The sequence below is a fragment of the Dermacentor andersoni genome, chromosome 2, assembly GCF_023375885.2.
Source record: "Dermacentor andersoni chromosome 2, qqDerAnde1_hic_scaffold, whole genome shotgun sequence".
NCBI classification, from domain to species: Eukaryota; Metazoa; Arthropoda; class Arachnida; order Ixodida; family Ixodidae; genus Dermacentor; species Dermacentor andersoni.
The window spans coordinates 20049569-20073396 of NC_092815.1; the positions used below are offsets into that span (position 1 = coordinate 20049569).

The window sequence follows — 23828 nt, forward strand, 5'->3', positions numbered from 1 at the left end:
CGTTCGTTGGTTCGTTGGTTCGTTCGTTGGTTCGTTCGTTCGTTCGTTCGTTCGTTACAGAGACACGGAATATGGCGAATTAGTTGAAATCGAAAATCATCGACCACCCTACCAGAGTGCCGGCATATTTGCAGGCGATATATGGGAGCTGTAGAGGGGGTACAAAAAAGAAAACAAAAATTCTGTAGCGATTTAGAGGTAAATACCAGAAAAAAGCGTTAGCATTACGTGGCACCTCCTTGAAGTCCCGGATCCAGGATTTAAACCGCGTTCACTGTATTGCAATGTGTTTTTTAGGAGGTCACTTGACACGAAGGACAGCGTCGGGGAAATTATTTGTAGAAATAGTTAGTGACAAATAAATGAAAATGAAAAGTTGATGGAAAAACAACTGGTCGCAAGTAGGATAATGCCATGACACAGGTTCGTATCCCACCCGTGGCCAGCTGTCTTTTCATCCACTTTCATTTCCGTTTATGTATAATTTCTTTAATTCAATTAAGAACTACAAATTTCTTCCACTCTGTCCGTCGTGTAATTGTTTGCTGGCTTCTTATGTTCGAACTTATAAATATTGGACTCTCTGTTTCCTTTCTTCTTCTTCTTATATATATATATATATATATATATATATATATATATATATATATATATATATATATATATATATATATATATGCAGCTGACGGTGGCCTGCCCTGGACCACCTTCAGTTGCACTGTACTTCGCTCCTCCCAGAGGCCTGACGCGTGTCGAGTGAGCTCCTGAACAGCACTTTGCAAGGTGGTGAATGCAGTTTAAAGGCGTCATGCACCACCCCTCGGATAACATACGCTGCTGTGAACATCTCAGCGAAGTTTTGCAGTCTTGCGTGGAGCTCGCAAGCGGAGCGCAGAGTCACCTCTCTAACGTTCTCTTTTCAACAGAAGCCTGCTCCTCATGTTTTCTGGATGCTTTACTCCATAATATAGCAGATTCCCTCACGCGGCTGCTATTGGCCAACAGGTGACATCGATCAAGATAGGTTTTTGATTCAGCGCGCTTCATCGTACAATTATTTCGCATATTTATTGATGAAGCTTAACAGGCTCAAGTAAGCGAAAGTCTGATTTAGAATTTTGATAATGATTACGTACTTCTGGAAGAACTTTGGCCATCCTGCTTATTGGTGTCGTAGCCGTCGAGTCCCGCTAATTTCGACTAGGTTTGAACGCTATACTAGCCCTGACCAACGCGAAACTTAAGGTCAGACTATACACGCTTGCCAGCGCGCGGTCACTCATGGCCGCTCCTAGTTGACGCCTTGGCAGACTTATTGATAGCACTTCAAAATGCGCAAGTTGGACGTGGCTACTATCCGTCGATCAAGTTGGTGAAGGACAAAGCCGGTCCGCACCACATAGCACGGTCCGACTGCAGCACATGAGCGCGAGCACGCACTCTAGCCCTGTCGTGCACAAAGCAAACGCTGCTCATACGCATTACACTTGCATGTACAGCTGCGGTCTGCTGCGCAGCGTAGATACCGCGGCCGCCGCGGGGTGTCGCGACGAGTCCACTGGCTAAGCGTACTGCAGCTCGCTGAGGAAACCCGCCTTTGGCTTACGATTGGCATGTCGTAGGCGCCAAAATTGGTAGTATAGTGGCGTCTGCGTTGACATACAAAATCAAAGTTCAACTGCGCGCCACGGCGACATTCAGTAAGCGAAGCGTTGTGGGCACGCCCAGCTCCTCCGTAGCCTTGGCAGTGCAAGGCATTGAAGAAGGAGCGGGAGCACCGCGAAGGGCGTGTTCGTTGCATTTCTCCACTTCGATAAGAAGTGGTTGAGAGCCCCTATAAATCATGGGTCCGGCATCTCAAAGCGGTGTGACGCAATGCTGAAGCATTTCTCACGAATTTACTGCTAAATTGCCACCGAATTTTTTTACTCTGTTTTCTTGGTCACCCTCTCTCATGTGTCACTAAGAGTCGCACACTCGCTAGTCGAGCATCAACTTTCAGGTTTCTATAATTTTAGCAGGTTATAATTACTCTTTTCAGTGTAATTGTAAAATTGCGAAAACTGTGTAAGACATTTTTCGGGATGGGCGCGACTGATAACCATATCTTACACATTGTTGACAAGTTTGCCCTAGCTCGAGCAGCTGTCATCCGGCCAAGGTTACAAGCGTTACTCCTTGATTTTTCTGCACCTTTTGATACATGACGCGCCTCTTCAGACCTGTCGTCTTTCTGATGCGCCTAATGCAGACCGATCTCGATCCTATGCCGTATCGAGCCTTGTGTGGAATTGACCTTGTAAAGCGTGCTTTGCCTGCTTGGCTCCCGTGTATAGTGGCAAAGACATCAGCCAAGTCGCGAGCCTGGCTTGTGTTTTCGACTTGGCCCGATTTGCGCGCTTAGCTTTTACGCTGCTATGCGCCAGCACGTGCGATAAATCAGTATAGTGGCCAGTGAATTTATGTTCCATCGCTCACTAGACTACATTTTCACGTAATGTCAAGCTGATATCTTGGAAAACTTTTTTTTTTCTTTTGCTAGTGAGTGCATACCGGGTGTCTTTTACAAAAAAATTGAAGAGCCATTCCACTGTTTGAAGGTGGATGATCAGCGAAGCTGTAGCACATCACACAGGCTTAGACACGGGCAACTATATTTATTTTCATCATTTGGTAATGCCAGTGACGATAGCTTTGTGACTACTGCGATTTGCACTGATTGGTTCGCTTACAACCTTAGACAAAATCTTGGTCAAAGTTAAATCTATACACGGCCGTTGTTGAGTTGTTGAGTGACTTGGATTGGTGTGGCACTTCAAACTTTTCTAGGACAAACTGAGTGAGCGATTTCTTGTCTAGTTTTGAAATGTCCACGTTAGTCTCCAACGATGATCACAGGGGTACTGTCGTCACGGCCAACTCACGGAAAATACGTAATCCGAACTTCACAATATCACACTTGGGTGTGCCTGGAGATATATGCACACTGGAAATCACAATTCCGTCTTTCGTTTGTACGGTAATGACATCCATCCCCACAGTCGCTGGCGTGCGAGTCAAGAGGACAAATGTACATACTTCTTGTAGCCGTGAACCTTATGTGGCTATGAGCAATTGCATTGTTTGCTTGCTTACGGAAGCCATTGCTTCCGGAGGTATGAGCCATTTATGAAGACAGTTTTCGATATGCTGATCTGTTATGTGCGTGATTAGAAAAAATGTAAGTACTGTTTGTTTCACTTTGTTAAGTGCTTATCGCGGGGCTATGAGCCATTGCATTTTTTGTTTGGTTGCGACGGTGTGAGTGCTTACGGGGGTATGAGCCGTTGAAGATGATATTTGTCGACGCGCACGAAAAAGACGCGGAACCCTAGCCATATACAGTTTCGCTGCAATATACAGAAAAATATATCGCCTGTGGTGGATAGCACAATTCTAACCCCTGAACGGGATTACTCGAATAAGCGGGTATTTATTGCACGAGAAATCCAAATTCGTAATTGACTAGTTCGCAAAATTTTACTAATAATTCCAAGTACAGTGTAGTAAAACATTCGAAATGTATAGGGAGGATGAGCCAAAGAAAGCTTGCTTAAAAAAAAAAAAAGTGGAATCACCACTGTGCTTAGTGTGGTACCTTCAATTGCTTAGCGCGTTTTAGCACAGAAAGCAGCAGCCGCACCAATTCATCCTGCCTCTTTGTGGTTTCGAATGCCTCAACAAACCCCCCCACCCCCCCCCCCCCCCACCCCCCCACACACACACCTTTTATTTATCTTCTGCTTTGCCCTACTAAGAAGGTTAGCGCGCTGTGAAGTCGCTCCTACTGAATAGCGAAGTCTCTGCGAATACATATTTCGCGTGAACCCGTTCGACTTTTCGCCGTTCGCAAGTGCTTGCGAGAGGAAACGCTCTCTTCATGCGCCGTTCTTCTTCTTGGTCGTCTTCTTTGGCGTATGCTGTGTTTACTTGGTGCGCTGCATTGTGACTACGGGATCAGCGCGTTTTCTGCCGCATGGATTGCGAATCCATGTTTGATGGATGCGTGTTGCCTTTGCGTTCCTGTTAGAACATCTTCGTGCGCTTTTGGCCTCAGGCAGGAAAAAGGCGCCGGTATGGCCGATGTTGTCCATATATGTAGCAGCTTGAGAGCTCCGAAAATGGACTGGGAGTGGTGCGCATAAAGGCATTTCATTTCATCTTTAGGCCTTTGTATTGTTCCCGCAAGGATTGTTGGCGAGTTCTTGTTTTCTTTCATTTTCTCGATTCTTTTTTTAGCAAGCATCCTTTTCGGAACCTCTTTCTTGGAAGGTCCTCCACTTTAACGCATAGGAGAACCTGCGTCAGGTACACAAACCACGTCTGTGTTCCTGACGTGGTCTGCTCAGCACAGAACGGTTTTATCGCTCTAAATTGCTTGGCATCGGATGTGACTCAATGTCTAGTATCTTTTTCTTGTCTAATCTGGAGAGTAAGGGGAGGGGCGGTACTTAGAATGTGGGAAGTTGGGACAGTTGGGGATTAATCATCATACCTTGCTGGTGCAGCAGCGCACTTACACGGACACAGTGAAGACACACAAGAAAAGAGGACACCCGCTGCACTCGCAACGAGTTGCGAATGCAGCGAGTGTCGTCTTTTCTTGTGTGTCTTCACTGTGTCCGTGTCAGTGCGCTGTTTCACCAGCAAGGTATGATGGTACTTCGAGGAACTGTTGAGGTTGTGGCTCATTCTGTCTTTTGAATATTATTCCTTAGTACACAAGAACCTTGACCTCAAAGGACGCGTGGCTGGTCTGTAAAGATCGTACGTGCAGTTAATTTTAATGAGAGGGATTGTCCGGTACTAAAGCTGCTTTAATGTGCGTTCGGCTTTATATGAGCGGAAGGATAAGACACACGATAGCTGCTTGATTGTTGAGTTGCGGTTAAGTAGAATAGTTCTGCACATGTGCTCTTTCCGTTATAATTGTTGTTTATTTGTTTATTTTGTCGTTTGTTCGATGTGGGCTGCGTACTTTAACATTTAATCGTCTTGACTTCTACGGCATCATTGCGGTTTTCATATCTCCTCTTGTATTTTCTACACAAGCGTGTATCTTGTTATTACAGCTGCCTTGCGCTATGTAATACATATTCTTTTTTTCGTTTTGCTGCTTTGTTCCGGAGTGGTCTGAAGCAGGACAAGCCTTCTTTTTCTTCTTTTTTCATTTTTCTTGTCTAGATATTGATAATAATTAACGACATCGGCAGCGGGTATGTTTTGTCGCTTCAAGGTTACTTGAAATATGCAATTTCCGCACTAGAATATATATATATATATATATATATATATATATATATATATATATATATATATATATATATATATATATATATATATATATATATATATATATATATATATATATATGTCTGTATGTATAATCAAGGACAGGACGAGGAAGGAAAGAACATAATTGTCTCGCGTAGTTTTCTTTTCTTTTTCAATTATGAGTTACTGCCAACAGTCCCAGCTGTCCACCTTACATGAAATGTCCGTGGTTTCCTCCTTTCATTGATATCCTAGGCCACGCTGCACATCCTTACTACGCTTTCAGACGATGGCTGATGGTTTGACTGTTGAATTGTTCTGTACCGTTGGTACTCGTTTTGAAATTTCTACCATCAGTGATTTGTGTGCACCGCATTTTGTCGTTCTCGGCGAATTACATACTCGTTTCCAACCTGGACGCGGTGTAACGCTGCACCGCTATAGGCGAGACATTTCGCGGAAAGTGCGCTTTCCTCGTTCGCTTCCCATTGGGCGCTGTATGGCAGACCCTTCACTTGGCCGTGCATCTTCTCTTCGATGCAAACCAGACCCTGCCACTTTCTATTCATGCGTGGCATGCCCCGCGTTTGTTCGTGCTTTCCCTTCTCCCCCGGACAACACTCGTCTAACATTCGTATGCTATCCTGCGACGCAGCTGTAGCAGCGTTGTTTTTTTGGCCCCTGCAATGGGCGCGGCGCAATTGGTCGGCGTCCGCCGCCTGTTTGTTTATTCATGTCGACGCCGAACTGTAGCGGCTGGCCGCTTCTGCAGTGTTCCCCTCTCCTTGCCGGCGCACCGGCTCGAACGCCCGTGTTCGGGCCTCGGCGAGCGGCGGCATCTCGGCGCTGGCCACCGCGCTGCGCCACCGCCACGGCACCGGGAGGAGAGCGAAGGCGGCCGCGTGGTGTCAATCGAAGCAACGACAACGTGGCCGCTGCAGCAGCCGGCGCCGCCGCTGGCTAGGCCTGGCCTCTGCGCCACCGCCGCCACGACCTCGGCGGCATTCGCGCGCCGATTGGGGAGTCACCTCGGTTCTGCGGCGTCCGCGCGCGCAAAGGCAAATGAATGTCGAGCACTGTGGTTGCACTATTCTGAGGCCGTCCACTACTCCGGCGCACGAAACGGCCCGTGCGCATTCGCGATGCTTGCTCCGCCGGCTGCGCGGAACGTGTCGACGACGTCTCCAGCGTGCTTTTGTGCTGCGGGCGGGAGGGGGCCGAGAACAGCACGTATGACACGGCATGCAAGTGCGACGAAAACGCGGCTAGACATGCGAATGCTGCTGAACTGTCTCTGCCCGCGCTTCTGCGCCCGCTCGCGCTGCTTTTTTTTTTTTTTTTTTGAGTGCGCGCACGTTTGAAATGCGGCCATGTGTAAACGCAGCCTCGAAAATCCAAGGAGCGTCTCAGCGAACATAGTTTTTTTTTCGTTTATGCGATTTAAAATGAAACTGTAAGGTTCAAGCCTTGCATGCCCGACCAAGACTCAACGCAGTTCTACGCCTTTCTAACCCCCATCGATAAATGAACTGGATACGCAGTTGACGCCGTTTCTGTCAAGACTTAGTAATTGCCCCCTTCCTTCGTCCATGACCGTCCTTTGCTTTTACAACGGCCATATTTGTGCGAATTCGTGGGGTTCTTATGTGACTGTTTTGTTGCTGTAGAGAGTTACAAGCCGTTAGTGATTTTTGTCGCTTTAATAAGGCGTCACAATTGGTTATGCTAACAGTAATTCGCCATATAAAGCGTTCTTGCACCCGGGCTCTTGGACGTAGAACTATTGCGCTTTGTGGAGCTACTGCTGTGAAATTTAACATGAATTTTGGGGGTGGCGGTGTTGCATCACAACGGGCGTTATTGCTACATCGACAAGTTGATTAGCTTTCCTCTTAGGTCGACACATGCTAACATACGTAACTTACGTGCAGGCTTCTGCGCAGTCACACTGCTCATCGCTCGGCGCTGCGCGTATTTGTCAGTTATTCATATCCATATGCATAGCGCAAGTCTCCGTCTGTGAATGCTAACACTGGCTTATCGCGCTTGCAATCGTTGTGTGCGAAGTTGGGGACTGCACGGTCTCTCAGGCTTCGGTGAACATAACATTTTTATGTTAAAGGGTTCGTCTCACATTTCATCAATAAAGAAAAGGAAATATCGAGAACGCGTGCACATCTCTGCAAATCTGCATTGTGTTGTCTTGCAGATCGATTCTTCCCTCCAGAAAACGGTGTCTTCGCAAAGTGATCTCCTTCTGGAGCTTCAAATAGCTTCGCGTGCTTTCTGAACCGCCCCTTAGCTTTCCGTAGGAAGGGGGCCTCGAGCGCTCTGCGAGTGAGCATCTCGATCCTTGTGTGTCCTCCGCTGTTCTTGCTGCTGCGCATTCGACGCTCCTCGCCACTTTCTTTGGTGCTCGCAGAAGCATTGGGCACGTTCTTCCACCCTCCTCGCCACTGCACGCGAGGGCGAGGGGCAGAGCGCGCGGCTCTCTGCCGTTGAACGGTAATCGATTCGTAGGCGTCAGCGAGCCGCGGGCGCGACACGCGGTCGTCGCTAGCGAGCTTAGTTGCCCCGGGACGACGACAACGAAGTGCGTGTTCTGTGTGTGTGTGCCGTCGAAGCCGTGATCGTAGCGTCCAGGCCACCTGCGAGTGGACACGGCCGCCGGGCGGGAGGAGTGCGGGCGATGCCGCCGCGGGGACTGCGGACCGCGTGCTGTCCGCAGCGGCCGTGCCTCGGGCTGCCGGCGCCGGCGCCGCCGCCGCGGCTTCTACCTCGAGCTGCTGCAGCGACGCGTCGTTCCATCGCCGCGCCGAGGCTCGCCATTGACGACGACGAGCTTCGATACGCCGCTCGACGGCTGCGTTCCTGAGGCTTTCCGGCGCTGCTCTGTGTGCTGCTGCCGTCGCCGATGAAGCGGCTGTATGCCGTGCGCCCTGCGGCGCGCACGGTGTGGTACGTGTGGTGGGGTTCGTACGCGCGCGATCGCCGGTGCTGCGTCCATTCCTTCGTTCTGTGTCCGCTACTTAGCGCTGATGCTGAGCGCCACTCGGGTTCGTCGTTTCTCTTGAGCGACCTTTAGCGGGACTGTGTAGTCTCGGAAGTCGGGCGTGACGGGCGCCCGAGTGAAGCCCGCCGAGAGACGACCATTTGTGGTGACGACGTTCTGGTGCTGCATGTTGTGCGACGTCAAGGCGAACTGCGAGTGCCGCACGAAGAAACGCGCCTTCGGACGTGAGCGCGAGGTTTCTCCAATAATCCTTTCAGGAGTACGCCGTGTTCACCCTCATGTATGTCTGTCACACAGCTCTCATTTAACGAGCAAGACTTGCGGACAGCAGCGCCTGACTCGTTTTGTCGCCGTGTGTCAGAGGAAACACGAGTGCTGTGTGCCTTTTGACGTCTTCCTCACAGCATCAATTGGTGATAAAAGCGCGGCGCCGTCGACAAAAAACGCTACAGGCTACGTGTGCTCTCTCCGATGATGGTTTGTCGTAACACTGGTCACGTCCTCTACAGTGCATTCTATACGAACTCTGCGAAGCTAATTGTCTCGCGTCATGTTAGCGCAGTGGGCGCCACGTATAAGGACTACACCTCAACTAAGCTAGTATAATTTCTGTAGTTAATTGCGTATCGCGACAAAAACGGTGCGAGCACTCGGTGGTGAATATGCGTGGGTTCTGCATTGTTTAACGGTACTTGTGCAGATGATGGTGTCAGCGTGAGCTATGCGGAATTTCCATCGCATACGACGCCCCGTTGGACACCTGACTTTCTGAAAGGCCCAAAGCGTTTCGCACGTTGCTTATCCTGCTATAAGCGTCATCTGATATCGTTGGTCGACCGCGGTCACGTGATCGGCGTAAAACGTGTGACACACTTCCCAAGAGGCGCTCTTGTGACGGTGCCGAACCGGTCTCGGATTTACAACTGGCCGCCGGTGTGTGCGATGTGTGCCCGGGACGACTCCGGCCTTCCTAGACATGATCAAGGGTCTCTTCAAGCGAAGACGTGCCCGGCCCGGACTGCAGGTAACTTGACCTTCGGCTTAGGCCCGCAACGGGCGTTTACTGCAGACGATCGCGTATGAAACCACTGAGCGCATTCGTTTGGTAAAAATTATTATAATTCGATATAATTTCGTGGCAGGACGTATGGTAGGCTGACACGGGAAGATCATTCCAGCCCGTAGCTTTCATCAGCTCTTGGTGCGGCATGCTGACTAATTGTTGCTCGCCGATGAAACTTCTTGTATCTGAGCTTCGCTAAAGCTTACGCGCCTCAGTCATCTTGGCGGGTATATGCTAGCCACGACACTCGCTAGGTATTGGAATTTCTTGGAGAGAGTTGTGCGGATTGTTACAGTCGTGAATAAATTCCCTACAGTCATATATATGTATATATATATATATCTTCTTGGCTCAGTCGTACGAGTAACATACAGAATACCAAACATCAGTATCAGTTAAGCACCTTTAGCTACATATAGTTTGTCTTAAAAATGTGATGTGATTGCATAAAAACAGGTTATTTATTGTACGTGTGGGTTGGGAAAAAAGATTGCGTGGAATTTCAATGCCTCTTCTTTTTTGTTCTTTGAACTAAACTTGGTGTCCTTTTTTTCCCCTCTGAACTTTGAGAGGACAGCAGTCGTCGCCGAAAAGTGCGCCGACATGTTATGGACCTTGCAACTACATACTTGTCGCTGCGGCTTGTGTGCTCGAATGTAGCGCATCGCGTGCAGACGGTGCCTTCGAAAGAAGACACAGCACACGCACTGGAACGACTCGCGAGGCAGCGGCCAATCGATAGTCGCTCTATACCGTTCGAACGCGCTCTGAATAACGCCGTCTCGGCTCAAGGTTGCCGTCGTGGTTACGCGCGCGTTCACGTCGCGCAGTAAATTTCAACAATTGTTCTAGCGTGCGCTGTTTGTCTGACGTTTTAGCCTAGAGGTTTCTGGAATCGTACATGTGCATCGTAGGCTCGCGTACATACACACACGCATCCAACGCAAATGATTTCTGGCAAGGCAGAATTGGAAGGCTGTTGAAGCTCATTGCCGAACCTACGGGGTGATAACTTTTAAGTTTTTCTGAATTTTTAAAAGCTGCCTGTTGCAGTTGGTATAATTCTAGTCGCTGAACTGGAATATTCAGAGAGGCGGATATTACTTGCACGAGAAATCAAAGCACATAGTCAGCTAATCAACAAAAATTCACTAAAAGCTTAGGAATTAATTACTTTACGGCACATATTTACGAATTGTAGCCGATGACATTACGAGGCATATCCACTTGGAACGAATTTCCAGAATGACACCAGTTTCTAGATGTGCGCCATCAAAGTCTCCGTAAAAGTGCACTGTTGTTCCACTTACTTTATAACAGAACGCTTTCTTTTTATGCATTGAAGCACAAGAGTAACTGGAACGCCGGTGTATTTTGTCCTACAATTTTGGAAATGAAATCTCGAAACTGGTACAATCCTGAAATGTCATTTTAAGTGGATACGCCTTGTAACTGGATACATCACCGCGATTACAATGTCGGCTGTCGGAGCTGCACGTTTGCTCATTAAGTAATTTAATTGTGCTGCTGAAGCCAACCCGTGCCCTCCTGAATGCGCTCCACGTTATCTTCGACATATTCGAAGAGCGAAGAAACTTTATAAGACACAGCTTTCACACGAATGACGAAATGATTCGGTCGGCTCCCCAGTAGTTCACAGAACCAGCCTTACAATTCTTTTGTGTGTGCGTGTGTGTGTGGAATAAGGAAGATGATGATTACGAAAGTAAAGAAATAAAGAACTTCGAACGAGAATAAAATGAAACCTGGAGAGCAGTGCGCAAGCATAATCATACTTTATGGCACATAACCGCGCCAGAGTGTTCCGAAAAAAGAAAAACGAAAGCCTGCACACAGCAAAGCAGCGCTGCTCACCTATGATGCACTGAATAAGTTAACGTTTTGGGAGCATGGGTATGGTATCCGTCTTGTGCTTAAAACAGCTCGAATGCATGTTTTTTCTGCTTCGCCTTTAGTTCTCTTCCTGGTCTACATGCGTTGTCTTCTACTCGGCAGCGTTACTCGTGGGGCTTGTTCTCGTCGAATGCCTCTTTCAGCTTTTGCACACTGGCCTCTCTTTGCGAATTCCTAGCGTCAAGTTCCCTCTCTTTCTCTCTCGGTTATCGGCAACCCGCTTCCTCGTCGAGGCGATTTCTCGTCCTCGAAAGCAACAGCGCCGCGGAGGAGAGAACGGCGGTTGCGCGTCAGCGGGCGCCCGAACAACGTGGGCCGGACCTGTTTATTGACGATCGGTTCCGTCGAACTCGTTTAAATGCGGAATCGTTTTCCATGCAGCACAGTGGGAGGCACGTGCTGTGTAGCGACGTTCCCCACTTGGGCTGTGTGCTATGCGCCCCCTCCCCCTCCCTCTTTTGCCCGCACCGCAGGCTCCTGCGATGGCTCGTGTAACGGGCACCGCTCCTGCTCTTGTCGGCGCGTTTCCGGCGAACGGCGCGTTTCAGTGCTCGCGCGCGAAAAGAAGCAACGGGCGTTTTTACGATTCCCCCCCCCCCCCCCCCCCTACCGGATGGAGCTTCTTTCAGGCTCCGTTGCCAGTCGTTCCCAAGTCTGTGCCTCACGCTTGCTGCCGCTCGTCTTTACGAGGGCAAGTCAATCGCGGTTTTGCCATTTGTACTCGCCTCGCCGCTATGCGCCGCGTTTCTTTGTTTCATGTGTTACGGAAATTGACCGGGCTGTGCTTTTCTCCATTTTTTTTCTTGCCAGTAGACGGCGTTATCGCTGTGCTACAGAGCAACATTGTGAATGGCGTTTCATTTAATGAGAGCTACCCTCGGTAAATTTGTCCGTGTCTTCCATGTAGACGTTGGCGTTCAATTCTTTTTGGAGAATCAAGAAATTATTATAGGAAATATTAAGAATTAAGAGAATTAATAAAGCGCTTTCCCGATTACTTGCGAATATTTACGGCCTGAAATACGTGTTGATGAATTCCGAATGGCTCAGTGACACATCCCGATTATTGCAGAGTGCAATTGATGAACTTCAATAGCGGAAAGTGGTAGCAACATAGGGTACGATTAAGAATGTGGCTGGAATAACAACCCTGACATCACACCGAGTACATTTTTTTCTCTAGTGCTTGCAAGGACTTTGATGTTTCCGGTCATTCACTGCTATAAATGACGAATAACGTGATATTACTCTTGCTTAAGCTATTTGCAAACCATTCATGCAGGACGAAGTAGCGGTTATATTTCGAGACCGAGTACTCGTTAAAGAGTGCCTTCTACAGTTCGCTTTCCCCTATTGCTTGCGCGCAGGGTGGGCGAACATCAGCACTGTTCTGTATCAGAAATTACGTGTTGTTTTCTTCTAGGTTAGGTACACCTCTTATACTAACCATGAGAAATGGACCAATATATATTTTTCTAAACGAATGCGAGTTGTAAGTATGTATGAATGCGAGTTGTAAGTATCGAATTGTATGTTGATTAATCAAATGCACGTGCCTATATATACAGTTAGAATATTTGTTTAGTCATAGTTAGGTACCACGCTTTTACTGACTAGTAAAAAAAAAAAAAACAGACAGCTAACGATCAGAGACAATCATTAGTTTTGAAACACAATATAATTAATCGTCGTTTAAAATAATGTACCAGTAGCTCTCAACACCTTTCCCGCCTGGTTACAAGCAAGCTTTCTAAGAATGAATGGCTATTGTATGAGCAGCTTTACAAAAACGTTAAACGAATGGTTTAAAAAAAGAACACACACACAAGAAAAAAAATGGAAGTCTGAAAAAAGAAAAGCTGCTGAAGGACTATTGTGGCGTAAGCACATGTAAAAAGGGCCCGTTGCAAGGGAAAACTCACTGTTTGGTTGTTAAAACTGCTACATGACTAGAATGTCAAAAAGATTAAATGACAGATTACAAGAAATCACGGGTTGTCATGTGGGCTTCCGCCGCGAAACCGAGAACAAAGCTTGCATTGCCCATTTTGTTTCTGGGTGGCTTCAAAAACTTGTCGTTTCACTTCTGATAATTTGCGGCGCTTTATTTAGGAGACGAACAAAGACTTTAACAAGGCGTTGTTGCGAAATATTTGGCTTGTTTTAAGTATTCGAAAATACCGAATAGTTCATTTTCGAATAAGAATAGTTACTGTTAATTATTCGTTCTGGGTTCGAGAATTCGAATATTAGCCCCTCCCTATTAAGAGTCGTTTCGATGCACGATTAACAAATAAACGGGCAAGTGATGTTTTCTCCATTATCTCGTGCGAAAATATACGTTCATTCACGCTGTGCCGCTCAGATAATGAAAACGTTTCATTCCTCAACCAGCCTCAGCTACTCTTAAACATCCAATTATTATGTGACAGTTAAAGGAACACATAGCACGACATTTAAGCGCATATGTCATCCTCGGTTATCGTTTTTGCCTTATTATGCGCCACTTCCTGTAAAGCGTGCTCTGTCTGAGATGTTACAGCGTCATGAGGGGAAGCTTGCGTTCTGCGGACTTGCCTTTCTGCTGTTTGCTGCCGAATACGAGGTCGTGGGTTTTATTTACGGCCGCAACAGCCGAATTTCGGTGTACACAATGAGCGAAGCCTTGCCGCTTAAGGTTATTTTCGCGTAACCTTAGACAGCCCAGAATTTATCCACAGCTATGCACTACAGCGTCTCTCAGTTCCAAGTGCAGCTTTCAGGTTCAGGTCCGTGTCAGGCATCACTCATTGCTTTCTCGAATACCGTTAATCGCTAGGCTTTGATTTACGCCAGACTCTCATAAAATAGGTCTGATTGCTTTTTTTTTTGCTTTTTCAACATATTTTAAAAAGAAACCGCGTTCTTTAAAAGAATTGTCTCTTCAGGCCACTTACTGGAAAAGGTCGACATTGCGCGGACGAAAAATTGCAATGTTTACCTAGGTAAATAAAAGAAGTGTTTAATGTGAACTTTAGATCACTTACTTTTATTTAATTAAATTGCTTATCTCGCCTCACACATTAGATTGCAAACAGAAGTAGTTTGGACTACGGATTCTTTACAACTGACAAAGTCCCAGTCACCCCTCAGAAATTCAGTCTCGTAGTTGAGCATAAAACATGCAAATCCAGTAACGTACGGACATTGCCTAGACAAATAATATAAATGGAATGCGAGCAACGCTATCAATATATGACAACGTAGTAACGATAAACAAATGCTAAACCAAATAACAGGCACTCAATTAACATAAAGGTGACGCGCCATGAAGTAGATCGCCGTTTCAGTGAAGTTTTTACAAAAGCATACCTTGCGCAGCGCCGGAAGAAATGGAACGCCAGGCCATATTTTTGTAGGTTTTTTGGATGGATACCTTGAAAGTAATTTTAGTCGCAGTATTTTTGTTAAGTGTATATGACTGTCATTGTCCCGCTTAATATCTGCAGTTTGCAACATATGTCATAAAATCAGTTTAACATTTTAGCTAGTGGAGGACATTACCTGTTCTGCAAGCAATGTCTGCCTTTCCATGGCAATCCATCTGCGGAGGTAAAGTTGCGCTATGTACCACAGGTGAATATGTAAACATGTTTCCGAAGTAGAAAAAAAATTCTGAACGTGGTATAGCGGAATAGAAGCGGCAATTAGTTCACTCATCTTATTGGGGCTAGGATGACTACTGAATATGTAACACCTTACCTTATGCTCTGCCACTGCCTGTTAAAAAGGGCTGCTGACCACGTCAAGCCATAAATAGGCTTTGTTTGTTTGCGGGCCTCAACGTTTTGGTGTTCAAATAAAGTGAATTGAATTACGTTCTCTCCCCAACGTCAATATTAAAGTGATGCGCAGGACCTTATGACTCTGATACGTGCACATATGTAGTACAACACATAATTGTGCTATAGATTGGCTCAAATTAAAAGGGGGAATTCGTATAGAAGTACCGACGTTACATTTGTTTGCCATTTGCGATTTTTATGGCTTTATGACCTTATTGTTCTAACGCTACAGCGCTAAGGATTCCGTGTCGCAGAATATCCGGCGTCGGACGCCGTTTCGGCGAAGTATATCGAACCAAACATACCCAGGCCTACCATGTGACGCTAGGAATCGGCTGAAACAATTGAATTTCACAAGCTAAAATACGTGGAAAAATCGTAAACTATGACTTACACACAACTTACAGACATGATAGCCCTCGGATTGCAATTTGAATATACGAGGAAACGTAATTCTATTACGCGAAAACTCAAACAAACCCCTTTTCCAGCGTTTATACACCGGAGACGGCATCCGCCATTCGCGCACGCCGGTACGTAAATATCTGAGTCCACTGAGCGGCGCGCCCGCTTCCTTGAAACACTTCCAGATGGCGCTCGCCTGGCCCATGCGAGAGGCCGCGTCTCTCCCGAAAGCCGGCCTTCGTGCATAGCTCGCCGCGAGCGTTTCCCGCTAAACATTACGGTTACATACGCTGCAGTTGCCGGGAAGCGCGACAACCAGTCAGGGATCTTCGAATGCTGTCGCGTTCCACTCTTAAAGGCGAAGCTTAAGCGTCCTCCAGATTTTTAAATGGCGGATTATGAACGACTCGTTGTACAATTCTCTTCTTCAGTATCGGCATGAAACGAGCCTTTGTTATTATTTACTATCTTTGTGACAAACCAATTGAAAAGGGCCCTCTCGTTGTTGTTTTTTAATGCTTAATAGATGTTTATAACAACCACCCAACGGTGAAGTCAATGATGATGCTAAACAAAAACAAGTTTCCGGCTAAAATGTATATGTAGGCGTGCGTCTGACTTTTCGGAAAGGTTTACATGCAGTAAACGGCTGTTGTGACTGCAATCTTCCAACGACCGTTCTAATTTTCTGGCATTCCGTGTTGTTGTTTTGTTCTTGTTTTTTTTTATTTTTTCGTTTTACTTATTCCTACCCAATTTACATAGCCAGCAACGGCGCGCATTCACCCCGACGAAAGCTTCAGTGAGACCACTCGCTGATTGAGCTCAGGTGGCCAAAAGGCAGCTGAACGTTTTCTCAGAAAATGAGGATTGTTTAAATTTGGTCGTCTTGTTCTTCGAATGGCCGGAAAATAGCGAAATCGCCATGGCACGGTGCTTGTTGTCCGGCTTGGCTATTGTATGTGGCATTATTTTAGGCAGTATGTTAGCTGTCAGAAAGAAACGCTAAACTTCAGTGACCCTTTGTTTTTCGTTATCACTGTGAACAGCAGTAAGGAACCCTGGACTTCTAGATTTGTTTAGAGAACTACCCGTCATTTGAGAATCCCACGTGATGACATTTTATGCTGTTCTTTTTTCAGGACTTCTGGCTTTATATGATCGTGTGTTGCCGAACCCGCTCTGCGACATGTGTAGCACCCGCACCAACGTGTAGAACCGCCGTGGTTGCTTAGGTTGCCTAAGGTGTTGGGCTGCTAAGCACGAGGTCGCGGGATCGAATCCCGGCCATGGCGGCCGCATTTCGGTGGGGACGAAATGCGAAAACACCCGTGTACTTAGATTTAGGAGCACTTTAACGAACTCCTGGTGGTCCAAATTATTCCGGATTCCTCCCCTACGGTGTGCCTCATAATCAAATCGTGGTCTTGGCACGTAAAACCTTATACTTTAGTTTTAATCAACCTGTCATTAATTCTTGTAGAGAGTACCGGTATACAATTCCGGCGAGTGTGGTTTAGCTTTAGTCCTGCATCAGAGGATGTTTGCGTGCTTCGTGATTAAGTTCGTACGGTTGGATGGAGGCTCCGTCTTTTTACTTTTGTCGATTTATTTTTCTCTGGCGCATGTATATGATCTACACGCTGTTCACGTCTACGTCTCACGCAGTTGCATGAAAAGGATACCGCGAACTGCTGACGGGGCCTTTATTATTCTTGTTTTTCCCGTCTTGACAATACCGAACTGCTTTTGAATGTGCGTGTCTGGCAGACAATGGTTGTACCTTTGCACTGGCGATTGTCTGCCTGCACATATGCTGTGCCGGTCGGTCCTGTGCATGTTGACGTTTTGTGTGTGTGTGTGTGTTTTTTCTTGCATTGGCCTTGGTGCTTCTATCGTTGCACTGTCATAAGCAGAAGAGGCCGAAAAAGCACTGCTCAGGTTGCCTATACTGATTGCCTCGAATGCCTCCAAATTCATTTTTCATTGTAGCTCCTACACTCCTGTTTTTCGCGACTTGGCCAATAAGAATCCCTGCAAAGGCATGTGTTAAGGTGGTGTTCGCATATTATTTTTTCCCCGCAATCCAGGTCGTTTTACGCAGCACATTTGTCATAAATATACTCTAGTCGTTTTCTTGCAAACCTCGCTTAAAAGGCCCCTCGCCAGGTCCCATAGCAAATTTCGGGTATACGCTGGGAGTTTTTACCTGTCCTCTGGGGAGCGTTCTGCCGAAAAAAATTTTTGAAATCAGCTCATTAATAGCCGAGATAGAAATATTTCGTGCCGCGAACACATGATTTGAGGCGGCGAGCTCCATTGCCAAGCGAGGCACTCTCACCCCTCGCGCCGTCTAGCCTCCGCAAGCGAAATTCCTTACTTGGGTTCTACCATACCGGACCTCGAGGATCGCGTGACGCTTGCGTCACAGGCCCCGCCTTCATTTTTTTTCTCCTCGCTTTTTTTTCGGCGCTGCGCACTTCCGCTGACGGCGTTGCGCACGAGCTATTATGATTGTCTCGTATCGCGCAGCACACTATCTTGCGCGCAGTGCACAAGAACACATGACTAGCAGTTTAATTCAGTGCTACACGAATATTGAGGCAGAACAAGTGGATCGCAGAGCATGATCACGCGCTGGAACACGATACAAAATGGCATAGTTTCGGTACCTGTGCACGTGATGGCACGACCGTGGGAACAAGCAGACGAAGCGGAAGTATATCTCTCTTGCTTCGGTGCGAAGTAAAACAAAACAAAAAACGCAGACATTCCGTTTGTGTTTTATTATTTATCTAGACTTCAATTAGTCCAATCAAGGAACTGATCACACACATAATAGATGTGTTTAATAATTCTCGAAGTCACGTGTCACCACGAACGACGTCACACTGCGGACACGACTACGTAGGCGCAAGAACGCGACTACGTCACCGTCCGGCTTGGAGCGCGGTCGCCGCGAGGGAAAGGGAAAACGACGTTCCTATTGAAATTTCACATCTTTCCTTGGCGCGTAGCGATGTAATTCGTTGCAAGCACTATTGTTTGCGCGCATTGTATGCTCTGCGCTTGTCAGCTCGATATGGCCAGACCTGGTGAGGGGCCCTTTAAAGCACCTGTTGATCCCGTTCTCACTTTCCGCATTCGTCCTTTAACGCGAACCTTAAAGATACACCATGCTGGTGCATCAAACATGCACGTGCACTCGCTTACAGAATTGTTTTTGCGCTTTTTGCGTCTGGTAAAGTGGCACCCATCAAAAATATTCACCGACGATTATGATACTCACTAATGCGAATTTTGAGCGCAGCTGTTTAAGTCTTGTGAATTCGCGATATATTGTGGCAAAGAATATAGGTATGATTCTGAACAACAGGGTCCATCCTCGCGGCGCGGCGCTGATTCTCTGCGGCAGACGAAGCACACTCACCGGTCGCGTCGCTCACTGTTCAGAAAGAACTGGCTGACACTATTTTGTATATATTATTATATTGGCACGTGGTAGTGACAGTGAATAATGACAGTGTCGAAACTGGAAGCTACAAATTTAACTCTTTATTGGGCGAACTTGTGCCCAGCAAAACAAGTAACACTCCAGCACAACGATAGCGGCGAGCCGAGTCAGCGATCGTCAGAAATCTGACCTGCGGGTCAAGCGCGTCGGCTTTTATGCACGATTCATCGAAGGTTCCAGTGTAATAGCCGGTGCTCGTGTGACTTCCAGAAAGCACTAAACAATTCGCGTCGCGCATACAATGGGATTACAAAAATCCCAAACCATGACACCTGAAACAAGCGCGAACCATACCAAACCAAACAAGCGCGAGCGAAAGCTGGCGCGAGCAGACGATAGTACAAAACGAGCGGTCGGGCGGGTCCGCATGACACCAGGGGCCCTATAACGTAGAACTATTGGAATATGTTTTTATTCCGGTCTGCTGACGTCAAATTTGCGTAACCGCCGACGCAAGCATCGGGCACTGACCCGCAGCGTTGTCTGAACAGCCCCATCAGACGCTCTAGCTCCTCGATTATAGGGAGTGACTTTTGTTTGCTTTCAAAGCGAGTAACATTGCCTGAATTGAGCGTTTTTTTTCTATGTGATATGCTGATAAGAGGCGAGGAGCACGCTCAAGTGGAGAGGATTTCGATGGGGCCGAGCCAGCGTAGTGAAAATAGATAACCGGATCAAGAGGGAAGTGCCGGCGTCTGCGATTAGTCCGCTTTCCCTTACATAGCTTGCGATGGCTTGTCTAAAATCGCGGTGGTGTGCAACGGACAGTTAAAAATGAAGCTAAAACGGATCCTCAACAAAGAAGAGTTGGCAGAGCGATGTCGTATACGTGCGGAAAGGGCTCTATCACGTCACATTGTCACGCAAAAAGTTTTGTTATGCACAAATAAATCCATGCTCTCCGGCAGGTGCGGGTAGCCAGTGCCTGCCTGAGCGATCAGTGGCAGCCATCTTCTATTCCTTTCGGAACGGGACAGTCTTCGGCTATTCAGAAAAAAAAATCCAATTTTGTTCGGCACCTTAATGCGTCTTTAAAACGTACACGCCACTTTTACGCAATGAGTTTTCGCGGTTGTGTGGCGTCGAGTGACAGACAGGTGAAGTGGGTGCAGCCTGAATCCTTTTGACCAATAGCAGAGGGATAAAGGCGAAAAGGCGTCTAATCAGAAGTAATTATTTTTCTTCTGTTCGGTCGAATCATGCATATCCAGTGTGTACACGTCATGTCAGATTGGGAGCTACGGCTGTTTTTGTGACGTGGCATGACAGACAGGCTTTTTAAAAAGTGGCTTACCAGGCTTTGGGATGTTTCGCATACAGGGTGGTTCAAAAAAGTTCTTGACCAATCGCGGTGGGTGGATTGCAGGATTGGAATAGAAAAGTTTGGAATAGCGTTACGTTATAGCGCCCCAGTTTCTCACGCGCACGTCACTGAAGGGACTGCTCTCATTGATCTCCGCCGTTCGTGGCTCACGTCCTGCATCTCCCGCTCCGTTTTCGCTCTTTCATCTTTCGCTGTGCTCGTTCGCTCGGTTATGCCGCCGACGCTCGCCGCTGCAACGGGCGCCTAAAAGCTGCGCTCTGAAATGTCATTTGCGGCGTCTGTGTATTCTATACGCTTCGAATGAGAAAGGCCAAGTTTTTTTAAAAGAATGTGCAGTAAAAATAATAACGTCCCTGATTCTTGGCAGCGCATTGTGGCGGACATCAGTAAATGTGCGATTATCACAAGTTATCTAGTTAATCAACTAATATTTTTTTATTAGCTTCTTAAATGGCTATTTCAGGGCACATATTGCAATTGCGCTATTGGAGCCGGTCAGCTCTTCAAAAAACTTGGGGAGGAATGCATTAACGTTGCGATTCATATATTTCTTCAGCGCCTCGTGCAGTGCCAGACAAAGCTAAGTGGAACATCGAGGCGTTTTGTGACAAGCTTGAGGACGAGTGTCTCCAAACTCGTCGTCTCAGAATTTCTAGCAAGTGTGCATTCCTAGAGCACTGTCCAGCTTCAACTTTCGCAATTGCAACATGTGCATTAAAGTAACGAGTTAACGTTAAAATATTAGACGGCCACTTTCACTTCCATTCGCGTTCATTTACATGTTGTCGGGAAGGAGATGCAATTTTCGCTGCATTCTAAAATGGTTGACTCTCCCGCTTGAAGCACATGGTATGCGTTGTTCAGTGCAACAGGTAGCTCATTGTTTACGTCAAAGTTCCGCGACGAGTAGGTGCCCTGCAACCTAAGGGAACCAGGGACAACCTCTGCCTCGATGCGGCTTTGCACTCGCAGGAACGCCACGAGTGCCGCAACGCGGCCGATAGCCGCGGCCTCGATGGCTTACTCCGTCCGTACATCTAGCACAGTTGCCAAGTCTCGCTAAGACGGAATGTAGATGATGCCGTCATTCGGCCACCCCCGACACACGTAATAAGGGAAATCTTAAAGTTTCGATCTTAATTGAATTTTCCCGTTGCAAATTTCAGGGATGAGGGGGAAAGCCGTTTGGTTTTTCCTAAAATTTCATAAACAGAAATGCTGTTTGTCAAGCAAAACTCAAACCCTGACAGCAGTGCTTGTTCGTTCTTCTTGCTTACAAGTGTATATACAGGCTTCTGGAATTGCCTTTCACTTGAGAGGTATCCTTCTTTTTTTTTGTGTGTGTGTGTGTGTATATGACTATACAGCTCATTCTTACTGAAATAGTCTCATTTCATTCCATTGAACTGAGGCTTTAAAGTGAGCATCTGTTGATTGTACTTCGTCGGACACACACTCGACCGGACAGTCTTTGTCCTTTGTCCGGACAGCCCTATATAAAAAAAAGCATGGTGAATGAGGCAACTTCAAAGGCCCCCTAGCACTTCATCAGCTATGGCTGAAAAAAATCAGTCATTCATTTGATGACTTGGAAGAGACTAATATGTCACTCACATTCCTGTTGATGTGCATTTGATGTGGCGTCTCGTTTGTTTTTGACCATTTTTGTGTAAAGTTCCTGTTGTTTCATTTTGAAACTTAGCCAATTATACCTATTGTTTGATTACATCTTTCAGAGATCTCAGCAATTTTGCAAGTTTGTATTGCGCCTTATATGCCTGGTATTGAACGTACCACAAGTCAAACTTCACCATCTGCCCCTTTTGCCAATTTTCTTTCCCCTTAACTGAGTTTCTCAAACGCATTCAACCATTCCGGCATGTACGCTGATCACTTCTTCGCTTATTTTTCTATGTTTGCGCCGCCACATTCAAAGACGCTCACCTTTCCTCCCATCCTGACCCTCTCCCTATCTGTATCTGACCTTAACCGTCGTTTCTTGACTCGGTGCTTCCCAAAACTTTTCTTTGCATGCCTTCACGTTGGTTGGCGCAGCCGTTCTGTAATGCCCAAGTATACGCCTCTGGTAAGCTGTCATCATCATCAAGCCGCCAAGGATCCCTGCTCGGTCCCTTATTCCTTTTTTTTTTTTGCATCAGGCTGCCACACTGCGCCGAGTTCTTCAATCACGCCAGTAGTCGCGAAACTCCCCGAGTCGAGGCACGGTCGTCTCTTTTTACGAATTTTCTGAAGCTAGCTCTCGTACGCCCTCGTAGACCAAAGAAGACACTGCCAGTCATCGCCTAGATGTCATTGCTTGGCAGCGACTGTTACTTAATTTGTTTGTGCCTGGCAAGCCTGCAATGTCTAGGCACCAGTATTTTTTTAATAGTGGCTTACCAGGCTTTGGGATGTTTCGCATACAGCGTGGTTGTAGAGCTCTGCCTTTCTGCAGGCAGGTTTTTCGTTCCACCTTACCAGTTGCATCGCGCGCACGCGTCCAGGGAAGAATAGCGAACGCTAACTGCATGGCTGGGAACATATCTTGAGGTTTGACCAGATTGCTTGTAGCGCTGCTCGAGCGCTTCAGAGAGAGGGTTAGAAGCGAGCGTGTAGAGCGCAGCTATCTGGAGCAAATCTCATCGCTGTCGTAAAGAGTTCACATGTATATATCCTACTGCAAGGCATCCTTTCTGCTGTGGCGTCAATCCTATCAGACATTGCTTTGGGATATCAGTACCAGCGTCGTGGCATCCACAGCAAGAGCGCTGCTCCTTTTTGCTTCAATGTCGGGGTAGGGAATAGCGCGTCACCGGCACCTTGCGAAGAGACATTCACCAAAGGGGAAAACCTTGATTTAAAACATGAATGCGAATTGCCCCCCCCCCCCCTTTCTCGAAAGCCTGCGGAAGCTGTAAGAATGGGAATAACAGCTCAGAAGTAAAAATCAATCCTGAAGGTAGGGCGGGCAAGCGCAGAATTTTTTTTTTGTCTTTTAGTGCTTCTCAGACACCGTCAACTGTGTTCATACTGCGCTTTTGCAAAATTTCTTGCTGAAGAACGTCCTTTAAGCACTGCCTTATTACATCCAGTTGGGAAGGTTCTTCACTCATTTGTGGTTCTAAGTGCCGTGTAATCCACCGGCATAAGATGGAAGCAGGATGTCGTCTGAGTACTACTCCAAGTCGAGTCATATCCGAAGCCGCATCATCTTCGTCACGCTGAGCGAACTTCAACTATTATAGATATTCAGACGCAGTGAGAGCGTGATAAGCGCTCAGGTTTTCGCAACTGGTAAGGACAAGCCTGTCTGCAGCTGGCTGGTGGCTGTTTTTCTTCGGCTCACGGGAACCACCCATGGCGACCTACGGCCGTGGAACATGCTGTTCACGGACGGTTATTATGTGTCTGTAGTTCCGTGAAGCCGACAATCAAAACTACTCCCGGAATCGCTAGAT

General features: G+C 47.0%; 1 protein-coding gene across 4 annotated transcripts in view; it reads left to right on the top strand.

Moving 5' to 3' along the window:
- The window catches only part of Ca-beta (Calcium channel protein beta subunit), a 132401-nt gene that overhangs the window by 55266 nt on the left and 53307 nt on the right, over positions 1–23828 (top strand). The window contains exons 1-2 of one of the 4 annotated variants that reach the window (XM_055077455.2): positions 7890–9350; positions 22426–22456. The exons of 1 other annotated variant lie outside the window; for it this stretch is intronic. In XM_055077455.2, coding sequence (XP_054933430.2) covers positions 22436–22456 — 21 coding nt within the window. In that variant the 5' untranslated portion in view covers positions 7890–9350; positions 22426–22435. Of the gene's footprint in view, positions 1–7889; positions 9351–22425; positions 22457–23828 lie in introns of those variants that run through there. 2 more of the 4 variants (XM_055077454.2, XM_055077453.2) reach the window with 2 other exon arrangements.